This window comes from Aulonocara stuartgranti (assembly GCF_965226115.1).
Source record: "Aulonocara stuartgranti genome assembly, chromosome: 5".
Lineage (NCBI taxonomy): Eukaryota > Metazoa > Chordata > Actinopteri > Cichliformes > Cichlidae > Aulonocara > Aulonocara stuartgranti.
In genome coordinates this window covers 16,323,769-16,347,112 of record NC_138943.1, presented here as the reverse complement: position 1 = coordinate 16,347,112, position 23,344 = coordinate 16,323,769, and the positions used below count along the sequence as shown (strand labels likewise).

At 41.1% G+C, this 23,344-nt stretch overlaps 1 protein-coding gene across 5 annotated transcripts in view; it reads left to right on the top strand.

The window, feature by feature from the left end:
* Nucleotides 1–23,344, top strand: part of cacna2d2a (calcium channel, voltage-dependent, alpha 2/delta subunit 2a) — a 179,509-nt gene that overhangs the window by 102,941 nt on the left and 53,224 nt on the right. For 2 of the 5 annotated variants that reach the window (XM_082534145.1, XM_082534146.1), the window contains 2 exons: nt 11,141–11,185; nt 16,094–16,232. In XM_082534145.1, coding sequence (XP_082390271.1) covers nt 11,141–11,185; nt 16,094–16,232 — 184 coding nt within the window. Of the gene's footprint in view, nt 1–34; nt 279–11,140; nt 11,186–16,093; nt 16,233–23,344 lie in introns of those variants that run through there. The other 3 variants (XM_082534148.1, XM_082534149.1, XM_082534147.1) reach the window with 3 other exon arrangements.

The following is a 23,344-nucleotide window of genomic DNA, read 5'->3' as shown; positions in this document are numbered from 1 at the left end:
TTGGTACGCATATTTATCGAACAATACAACATTTGTAATTTATTTTATCAACTTTCCTTCCGACGATGCTGTCTGTGTTGAGCGCTCAGTGAATCTGCGTTCGACTACTCCGCCTAGGCTGCACTGTCGAGCGCAGATCCACTGAGCACTCAACACAGACAGCATAGTCAGAAGGAAGAGCGCAGGGCAAGCTAGCAAGACACATGGACCTCCCCCACCCTCATTCAGATCTGGCGTTTGGAATTATTTTGGTTTTCATGTGACGTATGACCCTGAAGGTAAGCGAGTCATGGACTAAAGTAAAACAGTATGTTGGATGTGCCATGCAATGCTCAATTACATGGGTGGGAACTAGTGTGTTAGCGCAGTTAGCTCGTTAACGTGTTGGCAGTCTAGCCCCACACACGGGGCGATCGGCGGTAGCTCGTTAACGGAGATTTGCCGTGTTGTGGCGTTAAGGTCATTTCAACGAGATTAACCTGAAAGCACTAGTGGGAACACAACGAATATGACTGCACATTTACGCCGACATCATCCTAGTGCAAAGACCAAAACAACAAGCATGCTACTAACTTTAGCCGAGTCATTTAGACAGCTGTTAGCACATGATTCTCCTTATGCTGCTGAGAATATAGCCCAGAAGAAGCGGATAGTATAGCTTTTATTTTGGAAAGAGACATTTCTCTGTAATAAACTCTCTTTTCCAAAGATGAGTGATTCCTCAATCAGATACAGGGCTTGCAATATCGCTAGCCCGACGTCCTGGAGCTAGCGATTTTTTTCAGTCGGGCTACCAAAATCTATCTCTTCCCTGCCCGTCGGGCTATTGTAGGAAGGAAAAATATATGTCAATGCTTTTGCATTCTTTCAGAAATGTAGCTGGGTAATTATGTCATTGGCATCGGTGAGCCACTGTCAATATGTGAAATATTGAAATCGCGTTTGAATTTGCGCTTGTTTTTTTGCTTTCACTTTGCAATCGTGCGAACTGTGTATAGAGAGCGACAGCACTGATCTGTGAGTGATGATAATTTGTGCACCAATTCCTCTGACATCGTCTTATTAATCGTTAGCTTACTATGCAAACATGACAAGTGAAATCTCCCGCAGCTTAAACATGTGAGAGGTTGATCGCGCAGAGAATCGCTGAGCTTATGTGAGTGAGTGTGTAAAAGCATTTCAGTTCTGCTGAGCCAAATAAGACAGGTCAGGGTGAAGAAGTGACAGCCAAAGAAAAGCTTACCACAAAACGGAGAAGTTATGACAAATCAGACTATAAGGCAAAAAGAAAGTGCAGCTTTATGGTTTCATGGACAAAAGAATTTCTGTGGCTGCAATATGACGAGCTATATAACCAGGGCTGCACATAAGTGGTCCGCAGGTGCGCATTCGCTGTCAAAATAAAAAACACGCACAAGGGTTAGGGTTAAATTTAAAAACTGTACTTTTGAGTTAAAATATATATTTATAATTTTAATAAATGACAAATTAAAAAGGCATGAACATTTTTTTTGTATCGAAAAAATATCGAACCGTGACACCAAAGTATCGAACCGAACCGAACCGTGAATTTTGTGTATCGTTGCACCCCTAGATAGAATAGGAAAGCTGGTAATCTGTGCTTGAAGAATATGTGCTGATTAAGACACTCCTGATCAACTGATTTGTTAGTCTTATGCCAGTACAGTTAAAATCTAAACCTGTGTTTTGACCGCAGTTTCCCTCGTCTCCTCAGCTCTCCCATCCCTTTAGCACCTCCTCCCCTGTTACCTCCCTTCATTTTTCTATCAACTGCTGTGCTGCTCACAGCTTTGATCAGACTTCTGGTTGCTGTGGTGACCCAGCAGTTTGGTAATTTCAGCTCCTTGATTGCAGACCGTTGTAATTTGTTTAAGTGGTGCGCTCTGAGGTGGAAATGTCCTTTTCACCTTTTTTTCCCCTTTTCCCGCTCAGACTCTTTTCTCATCTCTCTGAGGTATTTTCCCCCCCACGTTTCATAACTAATGTGTTGCTGTTACCTTAAGAAACACCTTTTCACAAAAACACGAGCAGGGGGGACATCACAAAGTGTAAGGTGACTCAGAATGGAAGAAGCATTAAAGTGCAGAAACATTAAGAAAAAAAAAAGATGACAGAGAAAGAAAAGTTCAGAGATGTCAATAAGCCTTCTGTCAGGAGGAGTTTGCTCAACTGTGATGCGGCATGCAGGCCAGGAGGGAGGGCTGAGAAAGTGGCCCCCATGTCTAAATCCCACTGATCGATCCCTCTGCCTCTCAGGAGATGGGAATCAATAGTCAGAGAAATCCACCGAGTTATGCTGCAGAACTTGATTTTCCCATTTGAACACATGGCTAACGCCCATGAAATGTTATTTTAAAGGGTAAACCTGCTGCCTGTTGGCTCTTCTGGTCAGAGCTCAATAGTAAAAAACGAAGTCACAATGGACTGATAAGCACTTGAGATACAGCTTTCTGTATTCAAGTATTCTCACTTTTTGAGATGTTGACGTTTAGTCTTAAAGACTAAATGAATAGATCATATACTGATAGATAACTATTCTACAGCAACCCTGGGGACTTGAAAAAAATACATTTCTTTTGTTATAGAGCTGACAGTGTAGAGATGACTAGAAATTAGAGGAGAGAGAGATAATATTGATCACCTACTGTACATCCAGTTAGAGTTAGGCACTGTGTATTTACCTGCAAGTCCAACAAGTGGTAATTGCTGATATATTAACATAAGTGTGATGGGTACCTTTCTTTTTCTACTGCACTTAATATTGATCATATATTCATCCATTCCCTTCAATCCTAGTTACAGTTCAGTGTCAAATCCCTATTCCTCTATAACAATTTTTACATCTGCTAAATCCTAAAGTGATAGAAAAATATCAGAAACTTTATTTATTAATGTAAGTTTCAGCTTTTCTACAATGTAACATTTAAGGTTGTCATAATACTAGAATTTCAAACTCAATATCAATAGCCAGGAAAATACTCAATACCATTTCTGATACCACAGAGGGAAAATAACCTTTTAACCTTAAATAAGAGGTATAGTTTTTGTAAACAAAGATTAGTACAATATTGTCCATGCACATGTAATCAGCTGCAGCTCTATTTATTTCCTGTAATTCTGTAATTAAGGTAAGTTGCTGTTGTTTCATTCTAGCTACTGATATCTACCTTTCTCAGCTTCAGCCTAGAAGCATAATATATTTTAGAGGCACATAATTGCATAATCCTGTTAAATTAACATGTCTATTACCACTGCAGTTCAAAACTGATAACATCTGCTGCTTAACTCCCACATCAAATTTATTGTTTTATTATTAGTCATAGTGTCATGGGGGTTTGGCAAAAAAGAAGCCAAATGCAGGACTCACAGACAAAGCAAGGTAACCTTTATTTGGTTTAAAGCTGATAAGCAATACCTTTACGATCATTTAACAGGTGGCTAACATGAGTAGCTGCCAATAATTAAACGGCTAACATTAACATTAACGTGTGCCCTGGCCAAGTCAGTATTTATGACAGTTGTTTGATACTTGACTGTTGTTGAAACAACTTTACTGATATCATGAAATTCTTCATAAAGACCGGGCTGTCATTCTTTAAGGTGCTTCACTGAGTTTGCTGTGCTGCTGTCCATGTGTTCAGCTGCTAGTGAGAGGCGGGGCTAGCTAAAGTTGTATGTTAGCTGGAGGAGGCCAAGGCCGCACTGTTGCAAATAAATATGTAATCAGATGGTAATTTAATATCAATTAGCCTCCAAGTATGAGTATAGTTATCTCTAGTTATCTAGTTATAGGTATCTCTAGGTTTTGTCCAAAATTTTGTACACAAGAAGCACTCTTGCCTTGATCTCTGGTGATACCCATTTATTAACTGCAGAGGTACAGCCCCATATTGTCCCATTTTGCCTCCATTAGATAGGATGTTTGCAAGAAACCTGCTCATTTTCTCTCTATGTTTGAGGCCACCACAGCTTTCCAGGAAAGTGATGCCTCTCATCAGCTAGGCTGTCATTTTGTGAGCGGTGAGAGCTTGGTTATGCTGCAGCTGAGGAAAGATTCCTGCTTGGGTTTTAGCACTCGCTTGATGAATTCTGTCCCTGCTGTCCTTGGTTCCTATCTGCAGATATCTTAAAGCAGGGTTCCCTTTGTCATTTCAATGTTCAAATCATTGTGAGGTACAGCAAGGCATGTGATGGAAATGATTATGGGGTCGAAAATAACAGGTTTCCTTTGGCTGGCGCTGATTGTTGATTGGGCACTCTCAGTCAGGCTGTAAAGAGGGGGTGGTGACTTTTAGGGACTCTACGGACTAGCGGTGGTAAAATGGCTGAAAAACATCAGTGAAATGAAAAGCAGCATTCAGCCCTCTGAGAAAAATGCAACCTGGAAACATTTTGCTAAGATAAGCGTAGAACCAGTGTCATACCAAGCTGCAGTGTGATTGGCGGGGCGGTCCACACAGAGCGCTGGAGTGTATGTGATTGGTCACTTCAGCTATGGAAGCCGTACAATGTTAGACGCACGTAATTGCATTTGCTTTATCAAATCCCTTGGGAATCCAATGATAGCGTTAGTATTGTCACGCCCTGTTTATCTTATTTGTCTTTATTTGGTGTTACAGCACCTCTTTCCTTCTTTTCCTGTGATGATCAGATTGCAGGCTTGTTTGGAGGTGTGGGCATGCATGTGCCACATTGGATAGGCTTTTTATCTGGCACTGTGTCCATGCAGGGTGGTGATGCTATCAGCGTTAAAACCTGCTACTCAATGGAGCCCTGTCAGCCAACAATGGAGTGCAGCATTACCCAGAGTGCAGCAGGACAAAGCCTTCTTTCCTTATCACAGGATTGAAATATTCACAGACTGATTTAACTGCTTTTACCGAGGGAAAGTGTCAGGCTCTGAAAGAAAAAGACAGCACAGCAGAGATGTAAACGAAAGAGGAAAAGAGAGGGAGGAAGGATATAAGAGGAGAAAAAAAGTTGGCATCTTTGACCTGCAGGGTGTTTACAAAGAGAGACTTAAAGAAGGGAATTTACAGATTCATGGGCCAAATTGGGGGGACATATAACGTAATATAATGTATTCAAATAAACTATTTCGTTTTCATTTTAAAATAATCAAGACTCTTCTCTTTCTTCACTCGTTTCTTCTAATATCTCGCGGATTTTTGCCCATCATTGCCAGTCTTTGAAGTCAGCGTGCAGTTCGGAGGAGGCATGGGGTTGTGCGTGAAGAGGAGCAAGACATTGATGAGTTGTCCATGGAGAATGTCATTCACTTTGCTGAATTTGCACTGTGTATTGGAGCTTTAATCTGGGGGCACATTTGTTTATTGGCATACAAATGAACATCTGCATGGAGCTATGCTTGGACGCCATGGTCTCAGCAGCTCCCTAATCGCTTAAAAGCCTCGAGATACAGAGCATGCCAATGAGAGAGCAAGAGAGAGAGAGCGAGGCAGCCGCGCCCAAGGCCTCAATCATACACCCCTTTATCTGAGTTTCACTTCAGCTCAATAGCTCTCTCCTTCTCTTGTTTTCTTATTCTTCCGGGCCAGCGGTTTAATTTCCAGTTTGCCTGTTGACTCTTCTCATTGACTTGGAATTATAAAGAGCCATTTTTCTAACCTTCACTGGTTAAAAAAAAAAAAAGGACCTGACACATCAAACAGCAGTCTGCCTTGAAGAGCTGAAGTTAAAAGGCATTAGCAATACTTTGCCTTAAACCCACAGAAAAATACATAAATGAAAACATGTTTGCACCTCTTATTTTTAGACTTTAGATGTAGTTTGCTTCTGTTAATGAGAGTTAGGGTTTTCTGTGCATGTGTGTGTTTGGAAAAATGTGTGTCTGCCTGTCTGTATTCATTCTGACTGGAGAGTTGGCACACATACAGAGACAGAACAGGAACTACTCAAGCTGATGACCACTCGTTATGTTACTGTAAGTACAACGAAGGCTTCAAGCCACAGCACTAATAGCTCCCACGCTGATAACTCTACAGCTGCACCCCACAGCAAGCGCACTAGGACTGGCAATGCCCCGCACCAACCACCCCTCCCCCAGAAATGCAGTCTGCTATAGGTGGAAGTCCTGCACTTTTTATGAGCATACAGTGAGAAGGAAAAAAAAAACACTGCCAGCAGCGAGAACAGCTCCCCTAAAGAACAAAGTTTCATATTTTATTCACAGGCAACCTCTGCAGTTCAAGATCAAAGTGGTAAAAGGCCCCTCAGATTTCTGACAATTTTTTTTAAATGTCTATGATTAATATAGTACTAAATATATACTAAAGAAAACGAGCTGAACAAATTAGTTTCTGATGGCGTATTACGATTTAATTTGGATGTCTCTCCTTTTAGTATGAATGCCCTTGTGTATGTATTTCCTCTGTCTCCATAAGAAATTGGATGTCAGTCATTTCTTGCTTAACATACGGAAATTGTATTATGTGTGTGTGGTGTGCGCACAGGAGTTGACGTGTGCCAAACACGAAGGGTAGCGTCTCTTACTGCAAAGAATCACCTTCTAATATTGTCCAGTTTTATCAAGTTCAAACGTCTGGAGAGTGAAGTCAGGATAAAGTCTGAACATGTGACATTTCACATATGTGACGTTTTAGATGAGATGTGCTGCCTGGGTAGAGCGTGCAGGAGGTGGGAGACATGATGCTCGCACACTTGCTGTGAATTCTCCAGACAATTACCTGCTATATTCTCATATAGGTGCAATCAGACTGTAATAGCGAGCGTCCAATCTGACTTAGTCAGAGATTTGTATTCTCACTCATCACCCAGCCGGATAATGGACTGCAGTTCATGTGCTAAACTGGTATCTAGCTAAAGATAGGAGTGGAAATCAGAGCCAAGGAGATATGAAGGGGGTGAAAATGTAAAGCATCTTAACTGGTTTCCAGCAAAACTTCACAGATTAGTTCTCTGGAGTCGGATCACATTGTATCAGCTTTCCTTTTTTATTCTACTTCAATTTTCACACTAACTGAGCTGTGTGCGCATGTGTGCATGCGTTTGTGTGGTAGTGTGTACCTTATGGGCTGATGTGCGTGGGTTAATGAAGAGCAGTAAATGAAAAACTTTATTGTGTTTGATATAATGTCAGCTTCCATTAGGGAAACTGGTGCTTGGAACGATTGCAAGACTATCGGGGCCAAGAGAGAGGTTCACAGTGTGTGCGTGTCTGTGTGTGTGATTGTGTTACTCCATGCTTGTGTGCACACCCCAGGGCACAACAGAAGCACAAAGTGTGTTCTGTAATTATAAATTCATTAGCAGGTGTCCAGAGGAGATATGAATATGACTGTAATCTGTCCCCACCGATGATGGAGCGCTTGTCTCGCATTCAAATGTCAACCTGTCGCAGCCAGCATGCTGAGAGAGCTCACAGATTCAAATTCAGAAGATTGAGCCCCAGCGACCGTGCTCAGTCATAACATGTACCCCTACATTTAGCATCCTTTTATAGGTGCCAGCCATTTTTCAGTCAGAATTGTTATGACGCACTTTAGAAGATGAATTATCTGCCAAGCTCTTCTTCATATATCATGAAATTTTGGGCTCTGACCTTCACCTGAAAGTGGATATTGAAGTTTAAATGTGTAACTACAAGCAATAGCCGAATTTGAAATAGCATGCATCACCTGTGAGAAGAAAACACAATGAAGAAGAACAACCTTTCACAGAGACATTTAAAAAAACAAACAAAGCAAAGATAGGCAAGCATGTATCTGGTCAGACATAAAAACGAGCAGGCATAGGAGCCCTGGCGAGGAGACAAAGTCACATTGTGATCTAGAGCACAGGGGCGGTTTCTATAGCAACAGTAGGCATCTAACCTACGCGCTGCTGCTTTTGGTGAAATCAGAAATTGGCAAGAGGAGGCCGGTATTGAGGAAAGAGAGATTGGAAAAGATGAAGATAAGACGGGGCAGGGGGGAGGAGAAGGGGAGTTGGGGCAAAGGGAGAAAAGAGGAAGCAGATCAAGATAACGGTGAGCGGAGGAGGGCGGTAGGAGATGAGCAGGGGAAGATTGATGTAGGGGAGTGGCTGGAGATCATCAGCTGACCTCAGTGTTTGTCTCCTGAATTTGTTGGTCCACTCAGCATGATAGATTTAATTTACTGATAGCACTGTGTCAGTGGGAATTTCTCCTACTTTGTGTGTTTCTGTTTTGTGGGTATGTACATGCAAGCTATAGTTTGCATGTACACACCCAGTTTCTGTAGACATAAGATCATACATTTTTTCGTGCATGTGTAAGCCAGCCGTGTGCAGAGGGCAAGGAGATCAGTGAGGGATAATTGCTGGCTTGGTGTTGTATGAGATGTGTGTTTAACCCAGACCCTGAGCCCGTGGAGGCCTGTGACCAGCCACAGCAGATGGCCATGTTACCCTAGTGAATGCTCAAAGGGTCATGGTGGCCTCGGACCCGTCTTCTGTGCGTGCTTGTGAGTGGTTGGATGTGTGGTGGAGTAGGCAGGCTCTCATAGTCAGGAGTTTGATTTTTGGTGGTGTTTGTGATCATGAATCCGATTCCTGATGGGTAAATGTCTGTCCCCACTGGCTGCTGCCTCTACCACAAGAGGTCGAGCCTCGGCGCTGTCCAGGATGACTCACATCTCTGGGAACTTGGCCATGGGAGGCCAGACAGAACCTTCTTATGACTTTTAACTCCTTTACTTAGATCTTGTTTGCCAAAGTTGCCAAAGGCTCTTTGTCATGCAGCTTGGCTCGAGCTGAACTAAACAGTGAGTTTGGGCTTTTAGGCATTAGCAGTCGCTGCAACAATGTAAAAGAAAAAGGATGTGCTTGGTTTTTAGGAATACAAAACAATGCTGCTGCAAAACAGGAATGCAGCAAAACAAACAGGATTATGATGTTTACCAGCAGCAGGATCATAACAGATGTGATACGAATATCATCAAAAAGACAGAAAATTAACTGTTAATTTTTTTTAAATGAGCCTCAGAAAAGCTACACTACTCCGTGGCAAAGACTATAGACACTTTTCTCCTTAAACACAATACTTCATTTGGAGTTTGATGACATTGGCAGAGGCTGCTGTTCAAAATAGCCCAGATGCATTTAACCAGGTTGAGGTCTAGTGACTGTATCGTTTTTATGAGTGTTAAATTAGTGACCCCTTGTGTCCTATATGGAAGTAAGTGCAACTGTTATGTAGTCACATATTTAGTTTTTACATTTGAATTACCGTCTGACCTAATAAGGGCTACATAGCAAAACAGCAGTTCAAATGGTAATCGGGAAGTAGGCAACTACAGTTTGAGTAAAGATGCTGGACGGTGTTCCTTGGGCGTGAGGAACCAAGCTTTTATTTACAGGAAGCAGTTCTGAATAATGACTTGTAATGCAGCAGCAGTGAGAGTAAACTCTTTAGAAGCATGGGACCAGTCTAAGCAGGACTGGGCTCCGGATCAATCCAGCTGGCAGACACAACAATCCTGTTGCTTTGCCATAGTCCCTCTCTCGCTCTCACTTCATTTCTCTTCTCTCTCTGCAGAGGCATGGGCTATTTTTAGCCCTGGCAGCTCTTTCCCCACTGCACCCAACCACAACCACCCATCGCTCGTCCTCTCTCTCTCTCTCGCTTCACAATTCATCCCTTCATATCAGCCTGGCCTGAGCCTCCAACTTAACCCAGTGTACTCCCTGAAAGATCTGCTCTGATCCTCCACTCAGCTCCTTTCCTTACTTTGCTCACTCCTGATGTCTGAAAGAGCTGGGCGCCACAGGGAGTGCTGGTAAGTTGAGGAGATGTGTCGGGAAGGAAATCCTGTTCTTCCTCTCTCTTGTCCTCTCTAATTTCCCAAACAAGCTGAGCCCAGACTCACCCACCCCATGTGTGGTGTCAGCTTGAGTTTTGATCTTTTTTCCTTTTTTTTTGGTTTTGTTTTGTTTTGCTTTTTTCTTTCTTTGATGGATTGTTTGGTACTGAGCTGATGACTGACTAGCTGATTATCGCTGCAGGCGTGCCAAGACCTCGGCTGTTGTGTGTAGAAAGGCTTTTACATTGAAAGAGAATGACGGGATGATGAGCGCTGGCTGAAAGAGAGGACCTGTCCATATAGATACATGCGAGTGTATAGGTGTGTGTTTTTGTCTTGAGATCAATAAATGCACAGAGCACCTGAGAGATGCGAATAATTATGTACCAAACAGTAGGAGTAAGAAAGAGCCTAATAGAAACTGAGTAAATTAATCAGGCTGAGTACTCATTGTTTAAGACTTTGTACACCTGTATAGAAAACTCTATTTCTCTGTCAGCTATCCTCCTTCATCAGACCATGACCAGCTCTTACAGTGTGGGCGAGGCGGTCACTGGGCTGCCCTTGAGAGTGCATCCTCAGCCAGCCTTCTCATGATAATGAGGCAGGCCACACGGATCCTGGGCGATACACGCAGCCCCTGCCCGCCCTCACGCCTGCCTTTGTGGGAGATAAGCATGCCATTTCACTGAAAAAGCGCGGCAGGGAAGCTAACATCCTGGGAATAGTGCCAGGTAAAGGCTGAAAACTGAATTTGGGGCTTCAGCAGGTGACCACAAACTTTACTTGTTAATTAAGTAATGCAAATAAATTTTCATTCTTTTCCTTTTTCTGTTTCTTCCCTCCCACGAGAGCTGTTTGCCTAGACTGAAAACACAACCAGCAGAGGTTGATAAGACTCCCAGAGAGAGTAATGTTTTGAGTTTATTTTTGCTCGCACACGAACCACTTTACTCCATGTTACATCTGAGCTCATGCCACAGCGCCACACAAGGGGACAACAGTTTCCACAGCACCAGAAACTGTTCCTATAGCGTCTCAAACAAAGCGCAAACATGTGCCACGTACATTTGCATCTTATTAACAAAAGCATCGTCCAGATGCAGCACATCCTACAGCTATCTTCTCACCTTCTCATGACATTCCACATCACACTACTCCTCTGTGTTCTGTGATGCTGATTATATTCTCATGCTGAACAGTGTGATTGAATATAACCATGAGTCTCTTTACCTTACCACCGCAGGTCCGGGCTGATATAGGCACTGCTATATCTTCTCTCATCATCTTTCTTTTTACTTTTCTTTTCTGTACAGGAGAATGCCATTTCATACTACGATTCCAAAGCGGATTCAGACTATGTGAGTACAGTACGGACTGCTACCCCCTCCCACGCACACGTCTGCCTGCCTTAAACCCCAAATCCCACCCACTCAACTTCCTACCCCTGCCACCGTGTCCTGCAACCCTACCCCATCCTTTCCCTTCTTGGTGTTGATGCACCCCTCCCCGCCTTCCCCTTCCTCCGGTCATAGGCCCCTGGGCTGTCTGTGTGCGTTAGCGAGGTGACACTGCTATATGGTGAGCTGGTGTGACAGAGCAGGGCTAGGCTGACATGCATGTGACAGTGATTTTAGATGTCCTCCCTCCGGTCTAATTTCCAGAGTTTTCTCCTTCCTCTGGACCACGATGGTTGTCAGACCTCTGTGCTCATCGAGACACCTCAGACCTAAACACAGGTCACATCGCAGTTTCATACAGTGGGAACAATTTCTATCACTCGTGCCGTTCACACTGAAGAATATGAGTGGCATTCAAAGAAGCAGAAAAGCCCAGCAAATCATTGGTCTCACCAGGCCGCCACTCTGGTTGCAGCCTGCAGTTCCTCCTCAGGATGGGGTGCACTTGGAGCCCGTGCCCGCTGATTGATTAAGTTTCAAGGAGGAGTGCAAGAATCCTCTTTAGATCACCAAAGCACAAAAAAAGGATGGGAAGAGAGTGAGAAAGGGAGGCAGAGGAGCAATAAATCATGATGTGATTTTCTCTTTGTGCACGCCACTCCCTTGATTAATGACACAGCACTTTAGGGCCTGTCAGCGCATCTAATTGGAGAACATCGGTCATCATTAACATGGCACGCTGAGGCCAAACCAGCGACACACCTCTGACCCCCACATCACCAAGTCCACAACCACCACCACCCCCAAAAAAGACAGGATAAGTCAGGCAGAGGTCATTCCTCTCTAAAATCCCAACAGTAGTCCACCAGTACTCCCTTGTCTGAATCTTGATTCCTCCCTCGATGACTTTTTCTTTCAGTTAAGCTCCACTTCTTGAGTAAAAACCTTTTAATGATAGAGCAATGGGATGTTTGAAGACTGTTTTCAAGAATGGTAAGTAACTGGCAGGCTCTTTTCTCTCTTCTACACTGTACCCTGTTAACTTCTCCTGTTGTCAGTGTGCGCTTGATATAAATGTGGAATGCGATGATTCATTTTAAGTTAAAAACCGGTCATGTCCCAAAGCATGTCTGATGTTCATTCTAATGTGGAAGCTGAAGAATGTTTTATTTGCCTCTTTAGATATGTTCAGCTATCGAGCTTTTTAAATAGCGAGTTTGTTTGGATGTGAAATAACACTGTGACTTTTGGGTCCCGTGTGGCCGTGAGTTAAAACACTTGTATCTTTGCAAAAACAAACAAAAGCAGCTCCCTCTCACCTCCTAAAAGATTATAAGATACGCTTCGGCAGAGAGCAGACAAAGCATCCCGGGTGAAAATGCAAATATTATTTGGACTGCGTGATCCCGCTTTCAGCACAATACTTATATCTGCCTGGCTGAAAAATATTGTCAATCATGTCTCACTAGGTTGTAATTTACTTGGAGGACAAGCATCAGACACATAAAATATATTATTACAAGTGTAATTAGTGTAATTGTGACTCAAAATTGAAATGGTTTTTCACAGTTTTTCAGATGTGACGTGCAAATGCAAATAGCACTACTTGTTAAGCATGTTAAACATCTGTTTAGTGCTCATATTGTTGCTTTCTGTGAAGCAGCCATTGTTTAAAAGGATTATCTTAGTCTTAGGTTATCATAGTCTTTTTTTCTTTCCCTCCACCTAAGCACTCTCTCGCGCAAGCACATACACAGGGTCACAAGCAGTATGTCTCAGGTTAGCCCTGGTTGGCTGAAGGTGAGATAGAAAGAAGCTTTAAAATGTCATCTCTGGCCTCTTCAGTCTTTAATTAAACCTTGAGAACGGGTAGATAAAATTAACAAATTGGGTAATGAATGGGGCAAAACAGGTGGTGGATGGTTGAAGAAAATGAACCAATCAGTCTTTCCTGTGTGGATTTATTCAGCTCCTAATTAGACACTGCCTTGGTTAATTATGATTGGGCTCTTCTGAAGAAAGGGGAGGAAAAAAAAGAGGCTCCATGCCCGACATTGACAGAATTAGTGTCACACTGAGTGATAAACAAACTCACAGTTAGTGCCGCTGAAAAGCCAACATCCCTAACCCAATCAGGTTCACTGTTGTTTGATAGTCAAAGCTCAAAGCATTTCAGATTCACAGTGGAAACAATATGTTAAACTGACATGAATCCAGCAGACATCTATTTGCTATCAAACCCCTGTGTAACCAGTAATATTATAGTGTGATCATGCTTTTACAGTAACTAATTCTTATGTGTTTTCCTTCTTAGAAAATTACCTCCCTCTCTAGCTTAGCCTCAGTTTATTTTTCTTATGAAGTTGGAACATAAAAAGCCCCATTAAACCAGGACAAGAGGACAACATTATGTGTATTGTGTATTTGTTGTTGTTGCCTGATAGTGTAAGAATTGTGTTTGTAACTTTTAATGAACTGGGAGTGTTTAAAGAGAGAGACTTTGAAAAATCCTGGCACATGCCAATGTGGCTGACATAGGCGGTTGCCTGTGTCAGGGTTACAGTAACAACATATCAACAAAAACAGGTTTTTAATTACAGTAATGAACATAGTGCACCCCCTGAACTGTCAGTCACAGGTTGACAATATGAAGGAATAAACGGTGCCTGCTATCAAAACTGATACATGTAATCAATGCACAACAACATGCGCTCTATTCATGCTGCCAACTCAGTGATTTTTTTTTCAGGGAAAAAATACAAAACAACTCTGAACATCAGGGTTTTTCCACATTTCAGCTGCAGCACTGGTTAATTGGTGTTACAAAGAGCATAAAAAAGCACACACAAGCTTGTCTATAAAGGAATTAATCCTGGTTGTGGTTTTTGCTTACTGCTGTTTGTAGGTGTCTTTCTTTTGACAGTATTAAAAACCTGAAGCTTCACAGGGTTACCTCAAGCAGCAGGATCCATATGAGCACTGTGAAAATGAGAGAACTGTTTGCATTTACAATATGAATTATTCCAAAAGTAGACAGAATAGAATAGGGCAAGACTCGAAGCTTTTACAGACAGGATGCGTTCAATCATAGTTCTTTTTACACCGCAGCAGAACTTCGCTATTTTATTACCAGTTTACTAAATTCAAAATATTTTTCACGTGAATTGTATTTTTATAAGTCTTTCCTCTTAAATTCAAACTCAAAATTTGTGGTAGACTTTATTCTACATTTGTTGTGTGCAGCAGATCTTCAGTATAACTAAACAGAGGAGGTAAACTCTCTAATATTAAAGAAACAATGGGTATAGGTGACCTTGTAACAAAAAACATTACATTGTGCCATGAGTTTAAGTTGAATTAGTAATTTAGTTAGTGGAACTAATACTCATTATTAATTGATTTTCTAAAACATTGCCAGTTAGGTAAATTAGATTTAACTAGACACTTTTTTGAGAGGTCATTAGTTTTAATGTTTAACTATTTTAAAAACACAAATAAAGTAGTGGTCTATGGGTTAAATATCATATGTGCAAGCATACTGTATATTTCCCAATGTATATTTTTCCTGTGCTATAATATATTATTTATAGTAATGAAAACTTTCCCCTGAGCTGGGGAACAATACTCACAATACTCATCGTCTCTTCTGCTGTCTGTCAATGGGGCTTCAGCAAAGCTATCGCTCGGCTCATTTCGACAACAGTTTGTAATTGCATTTTAATAGTCAATTAAAGTGTGCCCATCAATCAAATTTTGCTCTGGACGTGGGCTTTTGATTTAATTTCTTCAAAAAACAACCTTTTTTTTTCATGTCAGGTCCAATTAACCCGTGCTGCTTTATCAAAGCGATGCGATGTGAAATGCTGCTCTTTGGCTATTCAAATGCACGAAGAATGATCTGAGATATGAGTTTTTTGTTTTGCAAGCATTAAGTGAATGAAATCAAATGAAGGATCACTAATAAAAAAGGAATTAGAGAAGCACGATGCCTGAGTTTGCTGAGGGTTACTTCTGTATCACAGGTTGGTGCATGAGTACACATAAATTTAATATTTCTTTTTACTTTGTAGCAAGGAGTCAACGACGTTGACTTGTCAGCTTTACCTGTTTTTTAGAAAGTGCATCTAACAGGGCTTTAGAGGGCACACACAGTAATATCAGATCAAGATGAGCTAATAAACAGAGTCAGGCGGCAGGCTTATATCTTGTTTTTTTCACAACCTAAAATCTCTTCATCCGGTGTTAACAGGCACAGATTGTACTACAGTGATAACTTATCAAGATAAAAAGCTCAAATGTCAGTTTAGCTCTTTTTTTAATATTCAGGCTCTCTTTGATATCTAGAGTTCCTAATGTAATATGTGTCAAGCTTTCTCATCTTTACTCTCGGCGCTGAACATGCTATAAGTAGAAAAATTAGATGCTAATTATTTATTTCTTTAAATGTTAAATGTTCATCGGTGAGAGAAGTGAAACAGCGCTGCTCTCGTTCGTCCTGGCGGTATACTAAACCGTGATTAAGTGGTGCTAGGTGCTAGTTATTGTTGGGGTTAATTTGTGCGACACCTCATGTGTCTGAGATTGTCATCAGGAGTACTAATGAGTACCTCCGTTTGGTGTCTGCGCTAATACCTGCTATTGTTCTCCTACGAGAACCGAAGCATCTAAACCAGGAAGCAGACAATAGGTCCTGTAAAACCACAATAAGCGAGGTGACAAAATACGGTTCTACATTAGCGTGTTTCTCCATCTTTTTCCTGTCTGTTCTTATTTGTGTTCTCACTTAGATTTGTGTGTGTGTGTGTGTGTGTGTGTGTGTGTGTGTGTGTGTGTGTGTGTGTGTGTGTGTGTGTGCGTGTGTGTCTGCAGACCGAGGACGGGGAAGAGGAGAATCCACTGGAGACTTCATCGTCTTTGGAACTGGAGTTTGTGGACGATCCCAATTTTAAAAACAAGGTCAACTACTCTTCGAGTGCAGTCCAGATTCCTACAGACATATACAAAGGCTGTAAGTTACAACTTTTTTGCTGCTATTGTTTACATTGTTGGTATGTGTGTGAATGGCCAGTGTGAGATGGTGGCGAAACGGTGAAAAGGAAGGCAAATTCATAACACTGAATGCACCTTCGGATTTGCACAGCTGCCAGCAGCTTTCACATATGTGCTGGATGCACCAAAAGGCCTGTTTTTCGTAGGTAGCAGTGGGTCACGGATAGATGACAGTCTGTTTTAACTTGATCTCTCTTCTTTTTCTCAGCATGTTAACACAATCTCTCCCTCCTCCACTTTAACACACTAACATGATTTTTGATGACAGTCACTCCCTCACACCAGATCTGCACTATTATTTTTTTTTCCTTTTGTCATGAGTGGGCACAGTCCCCCCTGCTCATGGACCTTGCCCTTCCTGCTTGGCACTGTCCTGCCCTGTAGACATAACACTCTCCTTACTCTGTCGCTGCCAAATGGACAAAAGCGAACACGCGCACCTTCCGGGACTCTGATTTCTCTTGGCATGCTCCCTCTGTTATCCACCTCTAACCTTTTGGATATTCTATGCCTGTCTCTTTAAAGACTCAAAAACCACAGCATGTGCAGACAGACAGCCATTCTCACAGTGGCAGCTCCCCCCCCCCCCCCCCCCCCTTTTTCTGTTATTGTCTAGCTCTTCACTGTCTTTGTTGAACAGGCAGTATATGGCACCTGTCTGTAACAATGCCCTCCAGCTGTGTCTCCAGACAAATCTTGTCAGAATTAGACACTCTTGGTTCAGGAGGAGATGTCAAAGGCCACAGCTAACTCACAATAGAGCAATCAGGCCTGCACATTGTTCCTGGAGCCATTTTGTTGCAGCTCTGGTTCCCCTGACTGAAGATATGAGTCAGAGAATAAAGCCCTCTTGATTGAGGCTGGTGGAGACTACAGGAGTAGAGTGGTACTGTGCACAGAGTTAGTTTTTGCTCCGCTGTTCTGTGGAAAATGTTTACTATTAATGTTGTTTAGTTAGCTCCCATAGTGCGGTCTGCTGTGCAGAGATTACCAACTGCAGACTTTGTGCCAACTCCATTATGAACATGTGTGCTGTGTTTTAGCTGCGGATAAATACACAATTGAAAAACACGTTGTTAAACAAATGTGCATTAATTCTTTAAAAATGTCCTGGAATCAGTCTTTAGATACTAAAGGTAGAGCTTCCTTTAGCTAATGTTAAAAAGTAAATTCAATCTGCTTGATCTATAAAATCCTTGCAGCTCTTAGAGCAGGAGTGTCCATCTAATATTACATCATGGGCCACACCTTGTGAAGCCAAGTGTGTCATATTTGACACATGAGACATTTTTTCCCCAAAAAAGCCAAAAGAAATTACACAAGCAATAAATTGCAAAATTGCTATATCATATTTTTTATTGATGTAAGTTAGAACTCATATATTTGAATTACCATCATTATTTTAATTTCATCAGAAAAGAAGTTTTCATGGTTCAAGCTTGAAAGTGTTAAGCGGACCAGACAGGACAGTGAAACTCTCCTTTCTTACAGTGTAAAGACTTTTAAATAAACATTTAATCTCTCAAATATCTTCATATAAAAAGTGCAATTTTGTATGTCTCAGTTTTTCGACATGACAAATGTGTAAAATTACTGAAAAAGTTCTGGCAGCTCATTGCCCAGTTTGGTCCATTCACAGAAGATAGTGAAAAACAGAAACCTTTCTGTCATTTAATTGTTTATCTATTGCTTAACTGCGTTGGTGTACTATGAATGACAATAGGTGAGGTCTTTATCAACAGTAAAAGCTGTAAAACTTATCAAAATACCGTTAACAGTTTAAATTTTTGTCATGTTCCTGGGTCTGTTGACTCAGCGTTTTAAGTTTTAGTTTATTTGGATGTTGATGTTTAAGTTCTTTAGGTTAGCTAAGTTCAGTTGTTTATTAGATTCCTTTTGTGTTTTTCTACCCCTGTGTTTAAGTTTCCCCGAGCCCTTTATGTGTTTCATGCTGCGTGTCTTATCTTGTCAAGTTCGTATTGCCATGTCTGCGTCTCATATTTCCTGTTTTATTTTGAAGGTATGTGTCCTATGTCAGTGTAGTCAGATTTGCTTCCTTTGTCTCGTTATGTCAGATTACTGTCAGCTGTTTCCCCGTGTGTTTCCACTTCCCCTAATCACCCTTGTTTAGGCTACGTCCACACGTAAACGGGTATTTTTGAAAACGGAGATTTTCTGTTTTCGTTTTTTTTTTTTTTTTTAAATCCCGTCCACACGTAAAGGCAAAAACGCTGCTAGGAACATGCCAAAGCAACGGGTGGCGATATATACCTAACCGTGTAGAAATGTTGGCCAATCAGAAGTCTAGAAGCCTCGGTGGGAAACAGTAAACAAAGATGGCGCATAGAAGCAGAACCGAGTCCTATGTGTGGAGGGACAGTAACTGTGTGTGTATATGTAAGCATGTAAACACTGCAGAGAGTAAAATTAACAGTAACAGTATTTTGTCTAAGTCCGCCATTGTAGAAATCCATTTCACCGAAACAATAACGTGGCGCACAGCGTTGCGCTGCATTTTCTCCGTTTTCTTCGTCCACACGAAAATGCAAAACCTGAGTTTTTGAAAATGTCCACCCTGGCAGGAGTTTTTAAAAATCTCAGTTTTCAGTGACCGAAAATGCCGTTTACGTGTGGACGAAAGGATAAAAACGCATAGAAAAATCTACCCGGGTACCTGTGGACGTAGCCTTAGTCTGTGTGTTTCTGTTCATTTATTGTCAGGTTGTGTTGTTCTTTGTGCCACGTTTCCATGTTCCATGTATCTTTGTATCCATGTCAAGTTTCATTTCTTGTTTTTTTTAATGTTTAGTTTCTCCAGTTTAAGTTATCGTTTAGCTTCATCTCTGCCTTTTGTTTTGTAATCTTTTACCAGCCTTAATAAACGGCTCACTTTCTGTTAACATTCAAGTTTTGTTCCACGTTCCTTGGTGTCCGCATTTTGGGTCCTCTTCGTCACTCCACACAGTCTGCCTCTCCCAGACTTTGACATCTATGCCTTCCTTCACTTTTTCCAAAGCCTTTGCTGGACTCATTCTGGCCCCCCGCCTTATGTTTGATACCCTGGTTTTGCATATCGCTTCAGACGAAGCTGTGGAAAGTCAGATCAACCAGCTTCTGACAATTTAAAGACACAGCTTTATTGATTTTGACACCGTTGTCTTAAATAAGAAAACGAAAACAGAAAAAAGTGCTAATTTATGTTAATTAGTACATTGTTTGACCCTTCTGTGCTGCTGGCAAACTGGTGTACTTAATCACAATAAGAAAGTTAAAAATAAATAGTTTATGTGGAAAAAAATGGGCAATTTTACCCTGTTGCCAGGTGATTGCTAGGTATGTATAAATCAAAGCTGAGTTAGTGTTAGCGCTGTGAAATTAAAACGATAAGATGTTTTCATAAAGTGTTGTAGCTGCATAAAGGCTAAAAATGTGTCATTGCCAGGCAATTTATTGGCGTATAAAAATATAATATATATGCTGAGTACAGATGAAGTCCTGACAAAAAGTTTTTACTTTTTGAAACGAGGATCAATCTTAAGGTAAAGTGTGTCACACGTGAGCACAGTTCAACACTGTATGTGTGTTGGTGTAGTCTCCTTTTAATGTGTGTGTAAACTATCCACATGTATATGTATGAGTAGATAACTACTGAGCTGGTGGAATATTTTAACTAACACTTAAAGGAATTTACATCAAGTTTTTATGACGGCTCTACAGACACAGTCAGAGTGGATTGTTATCTATATGTCATGCTCTGCTGTGGTCCTACCAGTGGGAGCCTGCAAGGTGCCTTGGATGTCTGAGGAAACTAATGTGGGCGGTTTGTTGTCCTCTGGGTCTGAAGTGCAGAAACATTGTATGTGGGTAGATTCAGTACTTATTTCTCAGGGGAGGCCAGAGGAAAAAGAAAACACTAGGAAGAACAGTGTACAGTCCAAAGAACAGCATAATGTTCAACAGTTGATCGAAGATAGTGTGCTATTTATTAGCATGCATGCCCTGTGTAGTTGAAGTAGCTTGCTTTGATTTGCACACATTGTTAATGCACTGAATAAATTGACTATTTTACAGAAAATGGCAGTTTGTATTCTCTATTGCATCCAAATGGGTGTCCGTAGAGATGGACTTTGAGAGAGGTGTAGATAGAAGAACAGATAGAAGGAAAAGAGGTGAGAGGAGAAGAAACACTTTAATAATAGAAACCATTTAGTGAGGGGAAAAAAAAGAATTTTCTTTCCTTTTTTTTTATTGTGATCCTTTCAGCAAGTAAATGAGGCGAGGTATGCGTCTTGGTTTGATTTGTCTGCTAGGCCCCATGTCCGTTTATTGAGATTGAGAGTGTTCCCTGAGCGCAGTAATGAACCATTTTATGATTCATTATCCCGCTGCTGATTCCTGCTGCCAAGTCTGCAAACTTTCTAATTAGCTTAGGTCAAACATTCATACAGTTTTCTTCTAATTATCATTGCCTATTACAAAATGGACATCACAACACAACCACTGAGGAATAAACTGAGGTGGCTGGTGTTGCCCATGGAGGAAGAGGTTGCAGAAGTAGTGGGGTGCTGCAGGGAAGAAGGGCTCTCATAATCTCACATAACAAATAAGCACAAATATTGATTAAAAAATAAGTATAAAAGCAGTGAGAGGATATATGCAGGGGTTAAAGAGGCCCATAATGATCCAGAACGGCTTTTGACACCTTCACATAACAAGCAATTAAATCTGGTAGGCAGGTTCCTGCATATTACTGGTGAATGAATGAATTTTGCGTGTGCTGCAGCCCAACGTTGCTTTCAGAGATACCTGCTCAGTAATAAGAAAATAATGAAATGATTGCATTTTTTTCTCATCCCTGTGATGTGTTCATGGTGCAGATGTAAAGTTGCGGTCGCTGTACTTAAGCGTCTAGCTAGCTAATGAAAAGGCACAAACATAAACAGAGTGCATTTTTCTAAGTGGCAGCTAATTTCAAATGCAACTACTCACGCAGCTCAACTAACATCAGCAAACATGCAAACTGTTTCTGTGCTGTCGGTCACAAAGATGTGCTGGTGTTTGTTCTGTAGGGGTTAGAAAATCAGCAACAGAGCTCGTGACACATCTGCTTATATGTTGAAAGCACTTGGCTAAATATACAAAGAGCAGTAAATAAAAGTTGATCACAGACTCACAAAAACAAGTTATTATGTGACTTATTCCTTACTAATTCTTTTCCCATGCTGCATTGCTCCCCCCCCCCCCCCCCTACATATTTATAAATAGATAGATAGACATTTGTGTTCAGTGTTGCATGTTGAAATTTGAAATTATAGGATGTTATAAATGAGACTTTTTTTTTTAAATTGTGTGCAAATGTGTGTGTATTGTACACATAATTTGGGAATACATTAGTGCTAGTTGGAGAATAAGCAGCCACTGTTCCCAGCAGGGAATAAAGGAAACCACCACTGAATGTGGGAAGGCCTTTCATGAAATTTGAAGTTTAAATCCGCCGCATGCTGCTTCTTTTCCAGCAGCCTAACGTCATCTTGTCAGTTTGCTATTGTAGTCAGGCACAGTCACAAACTTGGTTATTAGAAATGAATGGCTACAACTGGCTGATTGTGTGTGCAGATGAAAGAGCAGAGCTTAAATGTTCTGCATGGTACGATTAACCCTCCCACCCCATCCTCCACACACACACACACACACACACACACACACACACACACACACACACACACACACACACCATAGCCATTGTTACCACCCCTTTCTATACTTGGTTGTCTGTCTTCCACCCACTGCTTCATTCAAAATTGCAAATTTTGCTTTGCACTCAACCGATATTTTTTCAAAGTACGCCATACTTTTTAAGGCGAATTTTCTACCATTTATGCAGCCACTGGCTGCATTGCAACCTTCTGGGTGTACCCAACCTGAGATAACAAATTGCTTTTATCAACAACAAAGGCGAGAACAAAAACCTGGTTATAATGAAGGTTTCTTCCTGTTAAAATAGAGTTCTTTCTCCCCAGTGTCAACGAGTGCTTGCTCATAGGGGATTATCAGATTTTCCCTATAAGATAAACATGTCAGGTGTGTTGCACAATGGTTTTTCTCATCTGTTAACAGTGTCAGTATAACAGCGAAATAACCATACCTGCTTTTATTCCATCAAATTTTTTATCTTTTCTCAAAAGAAGCAGATTTCCCTAATATTTGTTATTTTTATTCTGCAAATTCTGCTTGGATCAGCTGGCTGCTATATTTGTGGCATTTCAAAACATGTTGCCAACATTGTCCACCAGAGGGCACTCAGCAATCTATGCAATGTCAACACTGATAACAGGGTTGAAGGGTGTTTTTTTTCCCCCCATTTCTCCTTTATTTAATTTAACTTTGCTTTATGTTAGGATGACACTTTTCATTTATCAGCATTTATAAATGCTTTTACAAAAAGATCAGTAAATGGCTAACATCTGCAATAAAATCAGCCCACTGATTAATCGATCCACTTCTACTTGAGATCTGAGCACGCTGTTGTTAGCGTCAAAAATAAGCGAAAGACCCACCTGTGCAAGCTTGATTTTGCTTAGTTTGGTCTCTTTTAGTTGTTGTAGCTACACATTTTTATCTATTTTATAGTATGCTGTGAGGCTCTCTATGATTTTTCTTCTTGAAACAAGCTATATAAATACATTTGACTTAATTACCTCACAGTCTAAAGCACCTTTTAAATGACTGCAGTTTTTAACTTGCACTGTATAAGTAAAATTGAAATGAACTGAATATTTATTTGCACACTAATACATTTCTGTACTTCTCAGACTCTGAAGTAAAATGCCTTTCTTAGACATCAACAGAAATTATCCTTTGGAGAATATTCAGGAATAGTATAAACTATAAACAATGCGCAATTGACAACATTTCCTTAGGTATACAATTTAACAGGAGGAATTACAGTTTTTTGCCTAAACTAGCTTCTTCTGCTCCTCACTGTTTAAAAGTTACAATACACTAGTCTGTGGTTAGATCCGCTCTGGAAAGTGGTGATCCTGTTCACCTCTGCAAACGACAAATTTCACA